The sequence below is a fragment of the Oncorhynchus clarkii genome, chromosome 33, assembly GCF_045791955.1.
Source record: "Oncorhynchus clarkii lewisi isolate Uvic-CL-2024 chromosome 33, UVic_Ocla_1.0, whole genome shotgun sequence".
Classification (NCBI taxonomy): Eukaryota; Metazoa; Chordata; class Actinopteri; order Salmoniformes; family Salmonidae; genus Oncorhynchus; species Oncorhynchus clarkii.
Window position 1 is genome coordinate 12,640,948 of NC_092179.1, and position 17,110 is coordinate 12,658,057.

General features: G+C 44.7%; 1 protein-coding gene across 5 annotated transcripts in view; it reads right to left on the reverse strand.

Annotated features, from left to right (window-relative positions):
- Nucleotides 1-1,201: 1,201 nt before the first annotated feature.
- Nucleotides 1,202-17,110, reverse strand: part of LOC139392837 (pleckstrin homology domain-containing family A member 5-like) — a 176,562-nt gene continuing 160,653 nt past the window's right edge. For 3 of the 5 annotated variants that reach the window (XM_071141127.1, XM_071141128.1, XM_071141130.1), the window contains 13 exons: nt 12,775-12,840; nt 12,398-12,478; nt 10,325-10,474; nt 9,087-9,188; nt 8,833-8,985; nt 7,571-7,715; nt 7,203-7,336; nt 6,742-6,942; nt 6,007-6,567; nt 4,849-5,000; nt 4,477-4,646; nt 3,144-3,278; nt 1,202-2,550 (listed from right to left, as the gene is read on the reverse strand). In XM_071141127.1, coding sequence (XP_070997228.1) covers nt 3,184-3,278; nt 4,477-4,646; nt 4,849-5,000; nt 6,007-6,567; nt 6,742-6,942; nt 7,203-7,336; nt 7,571-7,715; nt 8,833-8,985; nt 9,087-9,188; nt 10,325-10,474; nt 12,398-12,478; nt 12,775-12,840 — 2,010 coding nt within the window. In that variant the 3' untranslated portion in view covers nt 1,202-2,550; nt 3,144-3,183. Of the gene's footprint in view, nt 2,551-3,143; nt 3,279-4,476; nt 4,647-4,848; nt 5,001-6,006; nt 6,568-6,741; nt 6,943-7,202; nt 7,337-7,570; nt 7,716-8,386; nt 8,576-8,832; nt 8,986-9,086; nt 9,189-10,324; nt 10,475-12,397; nt 12,479-12,774; nt 12,841-16,338; nt 16,420-17,110 lie in introns of all 5 variants that reach the window. The other 2 variants (XM_071141126.1, XM_071141129.1) reach the window with 2 other exon arrangements.

Genomic DNA, 17,110 nt, shown 5'->3' on the forward strand with positions numbered 1-17,110 from the left:
CCAGACATGCACACAAACATATATTGCTGTTATGATTTTAGTTGTCCTTGATGTCCTTTGGAGGAGGGGGGGTCTCGAACGGTTGCGGGACAGCTACTGGGGAACTGTGGGGGGGATCTTGGTTTGGCCAGGTGGGAGACCTGTCAAAGTGCCCTTGAGCAGGGCGTTGACCCTGGATGCTTCGGTGTGTCGCTCTGAATGGAAGTCTATTGGATGACTGGTATGGTGTAGTTGTTGAGCTGCAAGTATATTGTATGTTTTGGGTATTCAATAAACCATTTTTTAAAAAGTGTTCCAGAAAACAGAACATTGGCCCTACATTTCACTTTAAATGATGTCAATCACCCATTAACACATTTCAGTCACAAATCTAGACAATTCTTACCACCATACCTGTGCTCCACTGTATTAGCGGGCCTAGCATATGTGTAATTATGTTTTTGTATAAAGCCGAGATTTTCATGCAAATTCATCAAAGCGGATATATTCTTATTCAGTTGTAAAAGTAAGGTAGGAGATCATGACCACATGTAAAGGACTCTTCCAAGTACAGGTACAAGAGGAGTAGCTAATGGGTATCCTAATAAAATACTAAATACGTAAGGTGGTAGGGATTAGGAACTATAGGGTAGGATGCATGGAAAGGGTAGGAACTAGTGGAAGGAGTGGAATGGAACCAGGCCCACGTAGCCACAGAGTGCTACAGGTTGGGACCACAAAAGATTCAGAGCCTCATTAACATAGCTACTCATGTGTGTCCAGCATGAAAGGGGGGGGGGGGGAGGGAAGAAGGTGGTAGGATGGGGAAAGAGGGTGAGAATGGAGGGGACTGACCTTACTGTGTCGATGACCTGAGTGATTGGCTGCGTCTAGTGTGACAGTGGCACTGTCCAGAGCAGAGATCATTCATGTACCAAGTGGATATGAGCTATTGGCCTGTAGGCTACACTTCCAGCTGGAGGCCAGAGTCCCAGTCCCTCAACGGACACAGAAAGGAGCTTCCTGATCTTTAAAGTTTGTCAATGTCTCGTCTTCAGCACCATCAGAGCTTCTATCATATCAGTGATCAGGAAATCATATTTGTAACATGATACAACCAAAACAGCAGGAAGCATTGGAAATGGCATTCCTTCGATCTCCCAATGTTTAAAACAAATGTAAATACTTAGCTTGTGTCATAACATAAACCCCCACCGCAGCATTTAAGAACATCAACATTTATTTCACATGATATAAAACAGATGAGATATGAACATTTTTCATATTAACTCTAATAATAATAACCTCAGACTTATAATTTCTGCTCTGCTCTTTCTATGGTGTACATCATTTACACAATGAAACTTTACATTTATGTACATTATATTTTAATGTCCTGGAGGAACAAAACGTCTGCTTATTGCTTATACATGTGCTATTCTCTTCTCTCTGTCCAGGACTCCACACAATCAGACAGAATCTAACACACAACCCTAATCTCATAAAACTATTTTATCTCTCTTCTATATTTTACTTTAAATATATCTCAGCCGTAGGGAAAAAAAACAGAGAAGCAGATCGATTCTAACCCAGGACATTTACGTGTGGTTGTCAGCGGCGACCAGATTCCGATCCTCCCGACATAAATAAACACAACTTTTATAAAATATTTAAACTCTGTCCAACAGCAGCAATAGGGTGGCACCTTATTGAAGTATAAACCCATTGAATAGTTAGTTCATTCTATATGTTTTATATATGTATATATTAACAACTTCTTTGAACAATGAGGGAATGTGCGGTGTAAAATATGTGGAAAATGAAAAGTTTAGGGCCTCAGGTTAAAAACTTAAATGGGAGTAAAACCAGTAAAAAAGACAAGAGCATATGGCGCCCCCGTGTGGTTAAAGTAAAGCACTGCCTTAGTGTGTGTAGATTTGGTGCTTCGCCCTCTCAATAGTGTGTGATTGTGGGAAGACCTCAAATGCATACTCCTCCCATCCTCAGGTCCTTGTCTCCTTCTCAGAACCCATTAGATGAGAAAGCCAGATATCCTTCCCCTCTGACCTTCTCCTCCAGCGGGATTTGAGAAGGAGACGAGGAGACAGGACGCAAGAAGAATGCAATTGAGATCTTCCCAGTGTGAGACTCCTCTAGTGCTCTTATTTACAACTGTACAGTCCTCTCCTTTTCACAGCAGTGCTCAGCTAATAGACACTCAAGACATCCTCACAGAACATGTCCAAAATAACAGACCATCATAATACCTGTAATAATAATAATCATCATCAATTATCACTCTGGTAATACTATCTTGTCCTCTGATATCTCTGTGTGAATGAAAAAGTTTTGCATCACAGTTATTGTGTAGGCAGGCAGTAAGTAATACGAGCAGGCCTGTGGATCTACTCTTTCTGTCTGTCTGGCTACAGTTGTTTCTATACATACAGAGAGCTACTGGGCATGCTCTGTGCAGGCTGGCTGGTGCCATCATGGCTCTGTAGGATGCCATCTTGGGTCTCCAGGCTGGCATCGCTTATGAGTCACTGCTCACCAAGGTCAATGTCTGGGCTGCAGGGATAAGTGCAAAGAGAGGGAAGAGGTGAAGAGACCGATGAGCACACACAAAAATAGCAGAGGTCACAAGCCACAATGTTCAACAACAAAAAAATGTGGAGAAAATGTTTAGGCTGACATGACTAGGCAGTGCTTTTTGCTTCGACGACAAATTATGTCTGTGTTTAAATGGCTGGTGTGATGTTGCCTGCTGGTAAGGTCTGTGTCGATTGGAGGGTAGATCTCTGAGGGCTGAGCACTGGACCCTGACGTTGAGGTTAGGGGGTTGATGGGTAGAGTTTTTAACTTTACCTACAGTACATATTACCCCAATGACCTCAACTAACCGGTGCCCCCGCACATCGACTCTGTACCTGCACCCCCTGTATATAGCCTCGCTATTGTTATTTTACTGCTGCTATTTAATTATCTGTTACTTTTATTTGTTATTCTTATTTTTTGTTGTTGTCTTTTAAAAATGTTTTAAACTGCATTGTTGGTTAGGGCTTGTAAGTAAGCATTTCACTATAAGGCCTGTTGTATTCAGCGCATGACATTTGATTTGATAAAGGTCAAAGGTTGTAGGTAAGGTCAGAGAAGTCTCTTACTGAGTGTAGTTCAGTTCACAGAACCACCTCCTCGACACGTCTACACACACATGAAGTGGGATCCGTCAGTGAGTTGAGGAGGAGATGGAGGAGAGGGAGAGGAGGAGGACTGGGGTGGAAAGGGCAGGCTTTTCACTGCAAACAACACACACAGTAGCAGTCAAAAGTTTGGACACACCTACTCACTCAAGGTTTTTTTTTCATTTTTACCATTTTCTACATTGTGGAATAATAGAGAAGACTTTACAACTATGAAATACCACATGGAATCCATCAAGTGCTATGATGAAACTGGCTCTCATGAGGACAGGAAAGGAAGACTCAGAGTTACCTCTAATGCAGAGAATAAGTTCATTAGAGTTAACTGCACCTCAGATTGCAGCCCAAATAAATGAATGTCAGAGTTCAAGTAACAGACATATCTCAACATCAACTGTTCAGTGGAAACTGCGTGAATCAGGCCTTCATGGTCGAATTGCTGCAATGAAACCACTACTAAAGGACACCGATAACAAGAATAACTTGCATGGACCAAGAAACACAGGCAATGGACATTAGACTGGTGGAAATCTGTCCTTTGGTCTGAGTCCAAATTTGAGATGTTTGGTTCCAACCGTCGTGTCTTTGTGAGATGCAGAGTAGGTGAACGGAGGATCTCTGCATGTGTGGTTCCCACCGTGAAGCATGGAGGAGGTGTAATGGTGATTTGCTGGTGACACTGTCTGTGATTTATTTAGAATTCAAGGCACTTAAGCAGAATGTCTACCACAGCATTCTGCAGTGATATGCCATCCCATCTGGTTTGGGCTTAGTGGGACTATCATTTGTTTTTCAACAGGACAGTGACCCAAAACACACCTCCAGGCTGAGTAAGGGCTATTTGACCAAGAAGGAGAGTGATGGAGTGCTGCATCAGATGACCTGGCCTCCACAATCCCCCGACCGCAACCCAATTGAGATGGTTTGGGATGAGATGAACCGCAGAGGGAAGGAAAAGCAGCCAACAAAGAAAAGCAGCATACGTGGGAACCCCTTCAAGGCTGTTGGAAAAGCATTCCTCATGAAGCTGGTTGAGAGAATGCCAAGATTCTGCAAAGATGTGTTATTTAATAGATTTGATGTCTTCACTGTTATTCTACAATGTAGAAAAATAGTGCAAATAAAGAAAAACCCTTGAATGAGTAGGTGTCCAAATTTGGACTGGTACTGTACGTAAATGCTTTGACATTTATCAGTTATATATCAATCAACCAATCAATCAATCAATCAATCATTCCATCAATCAATCATTCCATCAATCAATCATCATCAACAAAGCACTTTGTTCTCTTACCTGCCATCAGGTTGTTGTTGAGTTTAGCGCCCTCTACTGGTAGTTCATAGGATATGTTAATGTTGTTCCCCTGGGTCTCATGCTCCGGGGCCTCCCCTTGCATCACCTCACTCTGCATCATGTCCTCCTCAAGTTCAGGAGTCAGTGCTTCTGACACAGCAGCTGGCAAACTGGCACAGTCACACCTTCACATACAGGCCTTATTCCAATACTTACAAATGCATCCTTCTTTTCTGCCTTTAATGAGGTAGTCACTGATCTAAATACAGTTGGATGAAGGAAGGGATGGTTTTAAAGTATTCAAACAGGGTCAAAGTTGCTATCGATCCAGAGAGGCTAAGATATGTCCTAGTGAGGCCCAGCTAGTCTCACCTGTTGTGGGGAATGAGGGTTTTGGGAGTGTGGGTGTTTCTCCTCTCTGTCTCCCTCTCCCCCTGCTGTTGATGTTGTCCAGGGATCAGGTACTGTACATACAGGGGCTTCACGCCCTGATCCGATATCACCATCATCTGGGTCTCTGACACCTGCAACACACGGACAGTGAGATAGACTGTAGTCTGGGCTGTGTTCAGGCGGTACCAAACAGGAAAATATGTTTTGAAACGGAGCTCTTATTTTTGCCCTACTGAACACGATCTTGGTGGTCTAATGTCAATCCCTAGCGGCTACCTCATCGATGTTTGGGGATCTGAAGAAACCGGGTAGGTGTAAGGCACCACTCCAGTCCAGTCCTTGAGTAACTCCAGCAGTACATTTGGTTTATTCTAACCCCTGACAAGCCCACCTGATTCAAACGGTCAACTCATCATCAAGCCACCCAGCCACTCAGCGATGTTTGCCCGGGGCTACAAGAAAAAATGCATACTGTTGAGGATCCACAAGGACTGGAGTTGAGACACATTGGTATAAGACACATGGTGATAACTAATGGACTTAAGCAGCTTTCGCCATATTATTATTTTTTAACTGGGCTACTAAATTAGAGGACATTAATTGAGCCAACTGCATCATCATCATCATCAGATCATGAGATTCCGTGGAGCTCAGGCCAGCTCTGGGAGGTGTCTCTCTCTCGCTCTCTCTAGCCCAGTGTGAGTCACCACGGCTAGGCTGAGGCCCAGAGATAAACCCCTAAATCCAGCCTGGATCCTCCTCACGCCCACAAAGCCTCCCAGATCAGATTAAAGGACATTAACACGGAGACCAGGCTGCCAACACAACACAACCATTTACTCCCTAAAACCCTGAAACACTCTTAGTGCGACATTATTGGATTAGATATAAATGTATACTTGTACAAGTCTTTCCTCTCTCTCTGAATACTCTCTTTGAAAACGTTCATTTTTCAGTGAAGGAACACAGTGCTCTGTGCATCCTCGGTAAGGATCTTTCTTATTTATACAGAGTTACAGTACACCATGCTGACTCAGTCACCACTCCTACTAGTCATAAACATACGTATCAAATGATATTGTCTGCCATACATATTCTGCTCTCTGGTGGTCTGTGTGAGTGGGGACACTCTCCTACCTCTGTGTCCATGTTGGAGCTCTCCGTCCGGGGCTGTGGCTCCTCCTCACTCAGCCTGGGGACAGGGATGACATCCACCTCCTCAGCTCTGTAGCTGATCTCCTCCACCACAGTGATTTCCATCTCCAGCTCCACCAATGCAGCCGTGTCAACCTCTTCTGGAGACACTGCAGTCCTCCCTCTGACGAGTTCTTCAGCTGCAGCTCTAGCCCTCTCCAATTCTTCTGCAGCTGCTGCTACTGCGGCCCGGTCTCTCTCCAGCTCCTCTTCTACAGCCACAGCAGTCCTGTCCAACTCCTCTTCTACAGCCACAGCAGTCCTGGCCATCTCCTGCTCCACCACTGCAGCCACCTCAGTCATGTCTCGCTCCAGCTTTTCTATTGCAGCTCGACCCTTCTCCATTTCTTCTTCAGCAGCTGCTGCAGCTCTGTCTCTCTGCAGCTCCAGTTCTGCACCTCGGTCCCTCTCCAGATGCTCTGTAACTCGGCCTCTGACCTCCTCCAGGTCTTGCAGTGCTGCCTCCAGCTCCTGGGTGTCTGTGGAGAACACCTCCAGCCTGACCTGCAGGAGACACACATGCCAAATTAATAACTCAGTTTAACAGTGTGTACACAACCACATTCAATGCTGTGAAACAAGGTTTATCAACACACACACACACACACACGCGCACAGACACACGCGTAGTCCTATCAAGTCCTATCAAACACACACACCAAACCGAGGAGAGGTTACCTGTGTAACGAAGGGGTTCTCCTTGGAGAAGGATGGAGAGCGTGAGGGGGAGATACTGCTGCTACTTCTCTTCTTCTCCCTGAGCGAGGCCTGCTGGTGTCTCCTGATCCTCTCCAGCTGCTCCTCTACACTCATCCTGGCTCTGCCGCTCTCCCTCTCCCCCGGTCCGCACGTCTGCTCCACGGCACTGTGAGGACGCTCCTACAGGGGGAGCAGTGGAGCAGGGATCAGTCACGTTGGATTAGTATTACGTTTTATCTGCCCGTCTATTGGTGACATATTATATCCATCTCCAGCTCTTGTAGTGGTAAAAATGTCAGGGAATGAATAGCAACAGTAGCACTTCCGAATCCAAAATCAGTGCTGTCCTGTCTATCAAACAACAGTTTCTAATATGTTAGCGAGGGTCAGTTTATAGTACTGTTCCCCTGCTATTCCCTAAAGTGCTGAGTCCGACTTACAGTCCTGGGGTCAGGCTTCTTGCCCTTCCTCAGGGTGACGTAGGAGGCGATGGTGCAGGACTCTGGGGGGCTCATGGGGGATTTGGTCCTGGGAGGAACGATACCCACTGGGTAGACTGGTACTCCTAATGGGACTTGGAGGGGTGGGGGACTAAGTCAGTGACAAAGCCATTAGAGGTGTTTAATTTTTATATTCAGTTAATAGAGTACTTATAAACCCTTTTAACTCTTTATAAGTTGACCTATGGAATTTATAATTACTTCTTGAATTCACTGAATTACAATAGTTTTGACCCTAGCATGTATCCAGCCTGAAACAGCGGTGGCAGCGTGACCAAACTGGACTTTGTTGACAGACAGTGACTGACCTTTAGTGGCCGCAGGCTCCTTGTCAGTGGTCAGCCCCGTCTGTAGTCTGTCCTTGTCATTGTCCTCTCCGTTGTTATCGTCCACCTCCTCGGCCACAGTGGTCAGCTCTGGCTCACTCTTATAGAGACGGTAGTCTGGGCCTTGCTGTAGAGGGACAGAGAGTCAGCACACTGAGAGGTACACGCATAGGAAACACGGACACTCGCAGGTCACAAGGTGGTCACGATGGATGTGACCGATGGATGGTCGAGGGACATTTAAAACGGAGCCGAAAAGAGCAGAAAACGGTTAACTGACACTCCAAACACTAAGAGTAGTCACACCACAGCACAGCACTCAGACACAGTCGGAATGACAACTGGGGTGGAATCACACACGCTTCCATGGAAAGAAGAATAAGCCAAACTGAAGAGCAAACAGATGATAAACCAAATGAATGAATGTCAAACTCAACACTCCAGGGTAAGAGGCAGGGTAAAACCTGAATGTCTACAAATGGTAAAACAAATGATTCAGAGCAAATGAAAAGAGAGTCACAACGGTGACCCAAGTTGGCGATGAGAGATTAACCATGTGTGGTGCGGGTAAAGGTAGAGGGTCAGGGGTCAACTTGTTCTGGTCTTGTACAGAGTAGGATAAAACTGCCTCTAGACACTGACCTATGATCAGTTTTGTATTACCTCACCCTAACAGTTAAGATTAGAATTTGGTGAAGTTCAACAGATCCTAGATCTGTGCTTAAGGGTAAGTAGCGATGATGAAGCACAAGGACAGGGGTTGAAGGGTCAGGCGTGACGAGTCAGCGTGTCTCTTACACTGCTGTGTGTTCCGTTCCTCTGGCCGTGCTTGCTTGTGTGTGGTGGCGGACGGGCGCCCGAGGGGGAGGGAAGGGGGGGTACTGCGGGAGGGCGCTCTGTTGAGCCGTAGGACTGGGGGAGGGGTGGGCGGGGGGGCTGACGGTCACCCTCCGTGAGAGAACAGAGTGACCGGAACAAGGTCACCGGCTGCCGCATGAGGAGAGGATAGATAGAAAGTTGTTGTTGTTGAGACACTCTTGGGACAACAGTAAGCCACACCACACAAGAGTATTAGACAGATCAGCACAGTCTCCTGTGGCATTGAGTGGAGCTATCTGGCTCACATCCGTTTCACATGTAGGCTGCGGACAGCTTTAAATAAGTTCACAAAGACTCCATAAACAGATTATATACAGTACTTATCTTGTGTTTTTCTTTATCCATAGAGTAGAAGTGAGACTCACCTCGTTCTTCTGTAGGTTTGAGATGGGTTTGGAACCAAGGAAACCAGTGTCAGTGGTCCTCTGGGGTTTGTTCTTGGCCAGAGCCTCCATCACATCTTGGATCCTCCACAGCTCTTTCTGGATGTGGACATGCTGCTGGCTGGGAGGTTCCGTCTGCTCATACAGTGACAGAAAATGATTAAAAAACACTCTCCATCTTGCAAAGGCATGTTTGCATGTGTGTGAGAGGTTGAGAGAGAGAGAGAGAGTCTTACCTGTGGGCTGCCCAGGGCCTCTAGCTGTTCCAACAGGTTTGTTTTGGCCAGAGAGACGCCAGATTCCATTTTATCATACTCCCTCCACGACCGCTCCAACTCCTGAGAGACGAGAGGGTGTCACTACTAGACAGCGTGTGTGTGTGTGTGTGTGTGTGTTTGTGTGTGTGTGTTTATGCACTGACACTAACAGCATTGACCCTGGAGAGATCTTGACAGGTGCTGATCAGTGTGTGTTGACATCTGCATGTACAGTGTGTGTGTGTGTGTGTGTGTGTGTGTGTGTGTGTGTATACATATTGTGGCGAAATCCTGCACGGAGCCTTCACCGTGCGCTGCCACTTTAAGAGCGCATCAGCAGTAAGGAAGGAGAAAATAAAGACAGCTCGTTCAGCTCTTAGGGGAGGAGCTCTTGGTTGGCGCGACAGTTTGATTGTGTGTGCTATGCTGCAGAAGTTTTGTTTATTTTCAGCGTGTGTAGTTTATAGAGTGTTTAACTCAATCATCGGTGTGACAGTTCTAGGTCCGCGCCGGTTATGGATCGCATGGAATTAGTAGCAACATTGTTACGAGGCTTTGACATACAAACCATCAGACGGTCAGACAGTACACCGGCACGCCTGAAGACCACAGCTAAGATCTCTCTTGTTCTCTTTCTCTCTTTAGAGCTGGACTATTATTGCCCTGCCAGAAGTATTTGGGTGGACATTTTAGTTAAAAGTGAGGTTGCTTGTAAATTGTGTATTGTTATTTGAACTGTATTGAGGTGGGGTGTACTAATGACATGTGGCTGAGAAGATTGTGGACATTTTAAGGCCTTTGTTGTGTCTAAGAATACCCCCCCCCCACATTCAAACCCTCTGCACTCCTCCACTGGATGATAATACAGATTACTGCAAATCCTCTGTTGATGACTGGGTTCTTTCTTGTATGAAGTCGCTGTTCAATTGCTCTGCCATTATTATTAGTATTATTATTATTGTATGAGGTATTCTTGTTTGGGTTACCCCTGTGCTGTGATGTGGGTTTTATATGGTGTGTATTCTCTTTTCTCTCCACTGGCTATCTGGTAAACAGGCTACCCTCTAGGCAGTCTCTTCTGCTGATGTGTGTTGGTCTGGTAGTGGTACTCTCTCTATTCTACTATTTTCCTTTCGGCATGGTTAATACCTGCCTGGCGCCCGAACAAAATCTCTCTTTACCCCTCTCTAATAAATACCGCTACAATATGAACTCACAGTGTTGACCCGTGCCAGTTCTCTACAGGTACTGAGCAGTCCATTCTGCAGTACGTCTCTCTGCTGTATAAGGCTCTGTACGGCCGCTGGGTTGTCAGAGCTCTGCTCTATCTCCTGACTGGCAGACAGCAAAGCCGTCTCCAGGGTGTTCTGCAGAGATAGGAAGAGGAAGAGGAAGAAGACGACAACGACACAGGTCAGCACAACATCTACGGCCAACATTTGTCTGACGACTACACACAGAAACACAAACAGAACCACAGGCAAAGAACCAACCAAACATTATCATAGCATCGCCACCATCAAAAGTGTGTACCGCCACTCCGAGGACCCTAGGGGGCAGGCTAGAGCTGCTGTCTGCAAGGGAGAGAGAGTCAGTTCCCAGCGGTGAGTCTGCTAGCTCGTCTATACACTGTGGTACAAGCCTGGCAAAAGAGGGTTGGTAGCCTTGGAGAGACCATGAGAAAGTATTCATACCCCTTGACGTATTCCACATTTTATTTTGTTACAGCCTGAATTCAAAACGGATAAAAAAAAATGTTTTAAAGTCACCCGTTTACACACAGTATCTCATTTACATAAGTATTCACACCCCTGAGTCAATACTTTTTTTTGAGCAACTTTTTCAGCGATTACAGCTGTGAGTCTTTCTGGGTCTCTAAGTCTCTCTTCAAAATTCTTCAAGCTCTGTCTGTCAAATTGGTTGTCGATCATTGCTAGACAACCATTTTCAGGTCTTGCCATAGATTTTCAAGCAGATTAAAGTCAAAACTGTAAATCGGCCACTCAGGGAACAATCACAGTCTTCTTGGTACGCAACTCCAGTGTAGATTTGGTCTTGTGCTTTAGGTTATTGTCCTGCTGAAAGGTGAAATCAACTCAAAGTGTCTGGTGGAAAGCAGATTGAACCACATTTTCCTCTAGGATTTTGCCTTTGCTTAGCTCCATTCAGTTTCTTAATTATCCTGGAAAAAACTCCCCAGTCCTTAATGATTACAAGCGCAAGCATACCCATAACATGATGCAGCCACCACTATGCTTGGAAATATGGAGAGTGGTACTCAATAATGTGTTGTATTGGATAACACTTTGTATTCAGGACAAAAAGTGAATTGCCACATTTTTTGCAGTACTACTTGTAGTAAACAGGATGCATGTTTTGGAATATTTTACTATGTACAGGCTTCTGTCTTTTCAGTCTGTCATTTAGGTTAGTATTGTGGAGTAACTGCAATGTTGTTGATCCATCCTCAGTTTTCTCCTATCACAGTCATTAAAATCTGTAACTGTTTTAAACTTACCATTGGCATCATGGTGAAATCCCTGAGCGGTTTCCTTCCTTTCCAACAACAGAGTTAGGAAGGACGCCTGTATCTTTGTAGTGACTGGGTGTATTGATATACCACCCAAAGTGTAATTAATAACTTCGCCATGCTAAAAGGGATAATCAATGTCTGCTTTTTTATGTTTACCCATCTACCAATAGGTGCCCTTCTTTGTGAGGCATTGGAAAACCTCCCTGGTCTTTGTGGTTGAATCTGTGTTTTAAATTCACTGCTCAACTGAGGGACCTTACAGTTAATTGTATGTGTGGTACAGAGATGAGGTAGTCATTAAAAAAAATCATGTTAAACACTATTTTTGCACACTATTATTGAGTCCATGCGTCTTATTATGTGACTTATTAAGCAGATGTTTACTCCTGAACTTATTTAGGCTTGCCATAACAAATGGGCTGAATACTTATTGACGCAAGACATTTCAGCTTTTCATTTTTGATTAATTTGTAAAAATGTCTAAAAACGTAATCCTGCTTTGAAATTACGGGGTATTGTGTGTAGACCAGTGACCAGAAAATCTCAAGTTAATCAATAGTAAATTCAGGCTGTAACAAAATGTGGAAAATGTCAAGGGATGTGAATACATTCTGAAGGCACTGTATCTCCTTCAGTCTCGGCACACTCTCTCTCCTTCTCTCCCTCTGTATGATAAAGGTCTACTCCAGCCTCAGACAGCCCAGTGTGTGTGATTGTGAAGCAAGTTGTCAGTTTAAAGTCTGTGTACAGTAGTTACCTTCTCTCTGTGTAGTTGCTGTAGTTTCTCCTCCTGTGTTCTCACCACTTGGTCCTGCTCACACAGTCTGCTCAGCTTAGTCTGAAAAACACACACACACACACACACACACACACACACACACACACACACACACACACACACACACACACACACACACACACACACACACACACACACACACACACACACACACACACACACACACACACACACACACACACACACACACACGTGTGGTATTCTATTAAGTGAATCTTTCAATCTATGTCTAGGAAGCCAACTGCTGTGTGTCCAGACTAGAGGATAGGTGCAAAGGGAAATTAATGCTTTGCCCTCTACCTTGACAAGACAATAATAAAAGGACTTGGTCTTACGTCTATGTCGATGTCCTCTGGCCTCTGGTGGCTGTAGGAGTTGTCTTTGTAGTCCTCAGGGCTGATCTGAAACACCAGACAGCCTTAGAGACACACATGCCTTGTTTACACAGGCAGCCCAATTGTGATCTTCTTTTCACTAAATGGTCTTCTGACCAATCAGATCTGCTCTGAAAAAGATCTGATTTGAAAAGATCTGATGTGATTGGTCAAAAGACCAATTAGTGGAAAAAAGATCACAATTGGGCTGCCTGTGGGAAGACAGCCACAGACAGGGGACGGCAAAACAACCTATAATACAGACCCATGACATGGGGTGTTTCTCAATAGTCTACTTGTCTCCTTGTTAAAATTCTTCTTTGGGATAGGGGGCAGCATTTTCACTTTTGGATGAATAGCGTGCCCAGAGTGAACTGCCTCTTACTCAGTCCCAGATGCTAATATATGCATATTATTAGTATTGGATAGAAAACACTCTGAAGTTTCTAAAACTGTTTGAATGATGTCTGTGAGTATAGCAGTACTCATATGGCAGGCAAAAAATCCAAACAGGAAGTGGGAAATCTGAGGTTTGTAGTTTATGAACCCCTATCGAATACACAGTTGGATATGGGTTATGTTGCCCTTCCTAAGGCTTCCACTAGATGTCAACCGTCTTTAGAACGTTGTTTCAGGCTTCTACTGTGAAGGGGGGCCGGATGGGAGCTGTTTGACTAAGGGGTCTGCCTGCAGCCTCGTTCTCAGTCACGCGCAGTTCACATGAGAGGTATCTCTCGTTCCATTGCTTTTCTACAGACAATGGAATTCTCCGGTTGGAACATTATTGAACATTTATGATAAAAACATCCTAAAGATTGATTCTATACTTAGTTTGACAAGTTTCTTCAAACTGTAATATAACTTTTTGAACTTTTCGTCCGACTGGACCTGAACGTGATTTTGGATTTGTTTACCAAACGCCCTAATAAAAGAAGCCATTGGACATAAATGATGGACATTATCGAACAAAACAAGCATTTATTGTGGAACTGTGATTCCTGGGAGTGCATTCTGATGAAGATCATCAAAGGTAAATGAATATTTATGATGCTATTTCTGACTAATGTTGACTGCGCAACATGGCAGATATTTATTTTGGCTGGTTTGGGCTCTGAGCGCCGTTCTCAGATGATGCTTTTCCCGTAAAGTTTTTTTGAAATCTGACACAGCGGTTGCATTAAGGAGAAGTATATCTAAAGTTCCATGCATAACACTTGAATTTTCATCAACATTTATAATGAGTATTTCTGTGAATTCATGTGGCTCTCTGCAATATCACTTCATGTTTTGAAACTACTGAACATAACACGCCAATGTAAAATAAGATTTTTGGATATAAATATGAACTTTACCGAACAAAACATACATGTATTGTATAACAAAGTCCTTTGAGTGTCATCTGATGAAGATCATCAAAGGTTAGTGATTAATTTTATCTCTATTTGTGCTTTTTGTGACTCCTCTCTTTGGCTGGAAAAATGGCTGGGATTTTCTGTGAGTTGGTGGTGACCTAACATAATCATTTGTGGAGCTTTCGCTGTAAAGTATTTTTGACATCAGACACTGTGGCTGGAATAACGAGAATGTTATCTTTAAAAGGGTGCCTAATACTTCTATGTTTGAGAAATTTGATTTATGAGATTTCTGTTGATTTTGTATTTGGCGCCCTGCAATTTCATTGGCTGTTGGCGAGCCAGTCCTAGACAGGTTAAAGAACTGGACAGGTAAAAGCACATTTCTAGTAGGTATCCACCATACTGATGACAGCCGTCCCGTGTCTTCCGATCAGTGCAGATGAAGGAGATGACACGAGGAGTATTAAGATGCACCCATGGTCTGGTTATTCATTTGTGATGTGGTTTTCATGGTAAATATCTGTGTCCTTACAAGAGTTGTCCACAGGGTCAACAAAGCCCAGAGAGAGAAGAGAGAGGGAGGGAGGGTGAAATGGAGCTCTCCATGCAATTTCATTGACCTTCTCTTCACATGACTTATGACTTAACAACACTTTGGATACAACTTCTCAGCCCAAATGTCCATTTCACAATAAGGAGTGTCAGTCCCCTCTGCTGGGAAATCAGACTGTGTTTTCCACTTCAGTAGCATCACTGATAACAGTCCTACTGATGGAGGCTCCAGGGGTGTGAAGAAGCTATGGAGGACAGGAAGCTGGCATCAGGAGGTCACCAGAGACTAGAGGAGGATGTTCTAACACACACACACACACACACACACACACACACACACACACACACACACACACACACACACACACACACACACACCCTTAAGAGAGGCTAGAGGGCTGCTGTAGTGGTTGGCTAGGCTGGGTGTATAGTCCTCTGTGCTGGCAGCTCTGCCCTGTGCCACACTAATTACCGTCCCCTCTGTGCACTCTTCATTACTGTCCCCCGGTACACTCTGTCATGGCTGGAGTTTGACTAATGAAAACCTCTAAAAGACCTGGGCTAAATCTGGCCCTTACGGAGGCACACACATTAACGCACACAGTCACACACACCGCGCACACACACACAGCTAGGGAAAACCAGCCATCCTCACACTCCTGACTACTTCAGTTAAGGAGCAAGCAGGTGATTTTCAACCCCAGGACGGCTAAAGAGGGGGAGGTTTAAGAGAGCAGGGCTGAAGTCATACCTGTAGAAGCCTGTAATAAAATGATAATTTAGCATAGTGGAAAGGCCAGACTATGGACCCCACACAGTACACCCTCTAGGACAATTTACCCAGCTACAAATAAAATACCCCTGCACTCTTTCATTCACTGTTACACTATTGGGCCACCACACAAAAAAGGAAGTCATGGTATTTTAGTAACTTTTTATTTAACCTTTATTTAACTAGGCAAGTCAGTTAAGAACAAATTCTTATTTACAATGACGGCCTACCGGGGAACAGTAGGTTAACTGCCTCGTTCAGGAGCAGAACCACAGATTTTTTTACCCTATCAGCTCGGGGATTCGATCCAGCAACCTTTCGGTTACTGGCCCAACGCTCTAACCACTAGGCTACTTAAACAACAGGTTATCCATTGAGCTCGTATCAAACCCATGTAGACAAACTGAACACAACATTACAAAGCACAGAGAAGAGAGGTTCTGATTTGACTGTGATCGTACAGCGCCGAGCCAACATAAGATCCATCATCAACAGCATTGGTATTGCAGGAAGATGGGGGGGTATGGCTCTAAGGTAGCAGCCACCGTAATTCCCAGCAGCAACAATACCATCAAGTTACAATGAGGTAGGATGGGCATGGCTAATTAACATCCACCATAACCCAACCTCGGACTGATGAATAAAGCACAAATGAATGGAGAGGATGTGCTGTAGTCAAAACAACACATGAAGGTACATGTCAAACAATGTTGGGATCATGACACCAGGAAGAGGGGGAACCGACTGACTGACTGCATCCAATGTGAACAAAAACAGGAGGGATCGATGATGGAGGGAGGAGAGGAGTGCAGGACAAGAGTCATTGGTTTGCCAATAAGACCTTACTTGCTGGTACAGTTGAGGCCGTGGTGCAGAGTTCTCAATCATAGTGTGAATCGTGAAGATTAACGGCTCACTGTCCTTCGTCTAGTGGAGATCGACGTTAGGCAGGGTGGAAGGGAGCAACAACACACAACAGCATAATATAGGTGTTAGTTAGCGAACACAACGGCAGAGCCTAGAAAGGATCCATCGAAATAAAGAACACATTGTTGTTTTAAGGTACTAGTGATTGAGGGAGACGGGGGGCCTTGAGCCAACAACCCTGGGGTTATAGCCACCACCTGTACCATAAAGGCCCAGAACTCTTGGGAGAAGTCCTAGTATGTTTACAGTAGATACAAGGAGGCTACAGTTGGGTCCAAAGACAATATTGCCAGTCCCTCTCAGCAGACGGAGGAGAGACAAAACGGTCCTGATTTTCTTAATATCATCCCGACCAAAAACTACCAACAAAACAGCAAAACAATTGCATGCATCAGAGCCTATGGACCAGGGGGGGAGAGCAGGGTCGGCGAGTTAAAGTTCATTCATAACCCGCTGTGAAATTGCCTGCCATTAGAGGTGAAAGCCTTTGAAATGGCAGATCAAATCATTTCATATTTGGTTAGAGGGGTCACAATCAGACTCCGTGAAGTCACTAAGTGAGGTCCCTCGTGTGCACATGGTAGAGTGGTTTCTCCTGCTACACATGACCTTTTCTGAAACAGGAACTGAATTATTTACCCGTTCTAAACCAAAGGGCCCGTTCCCGAAAAACAAACGGCACCTTTAGACG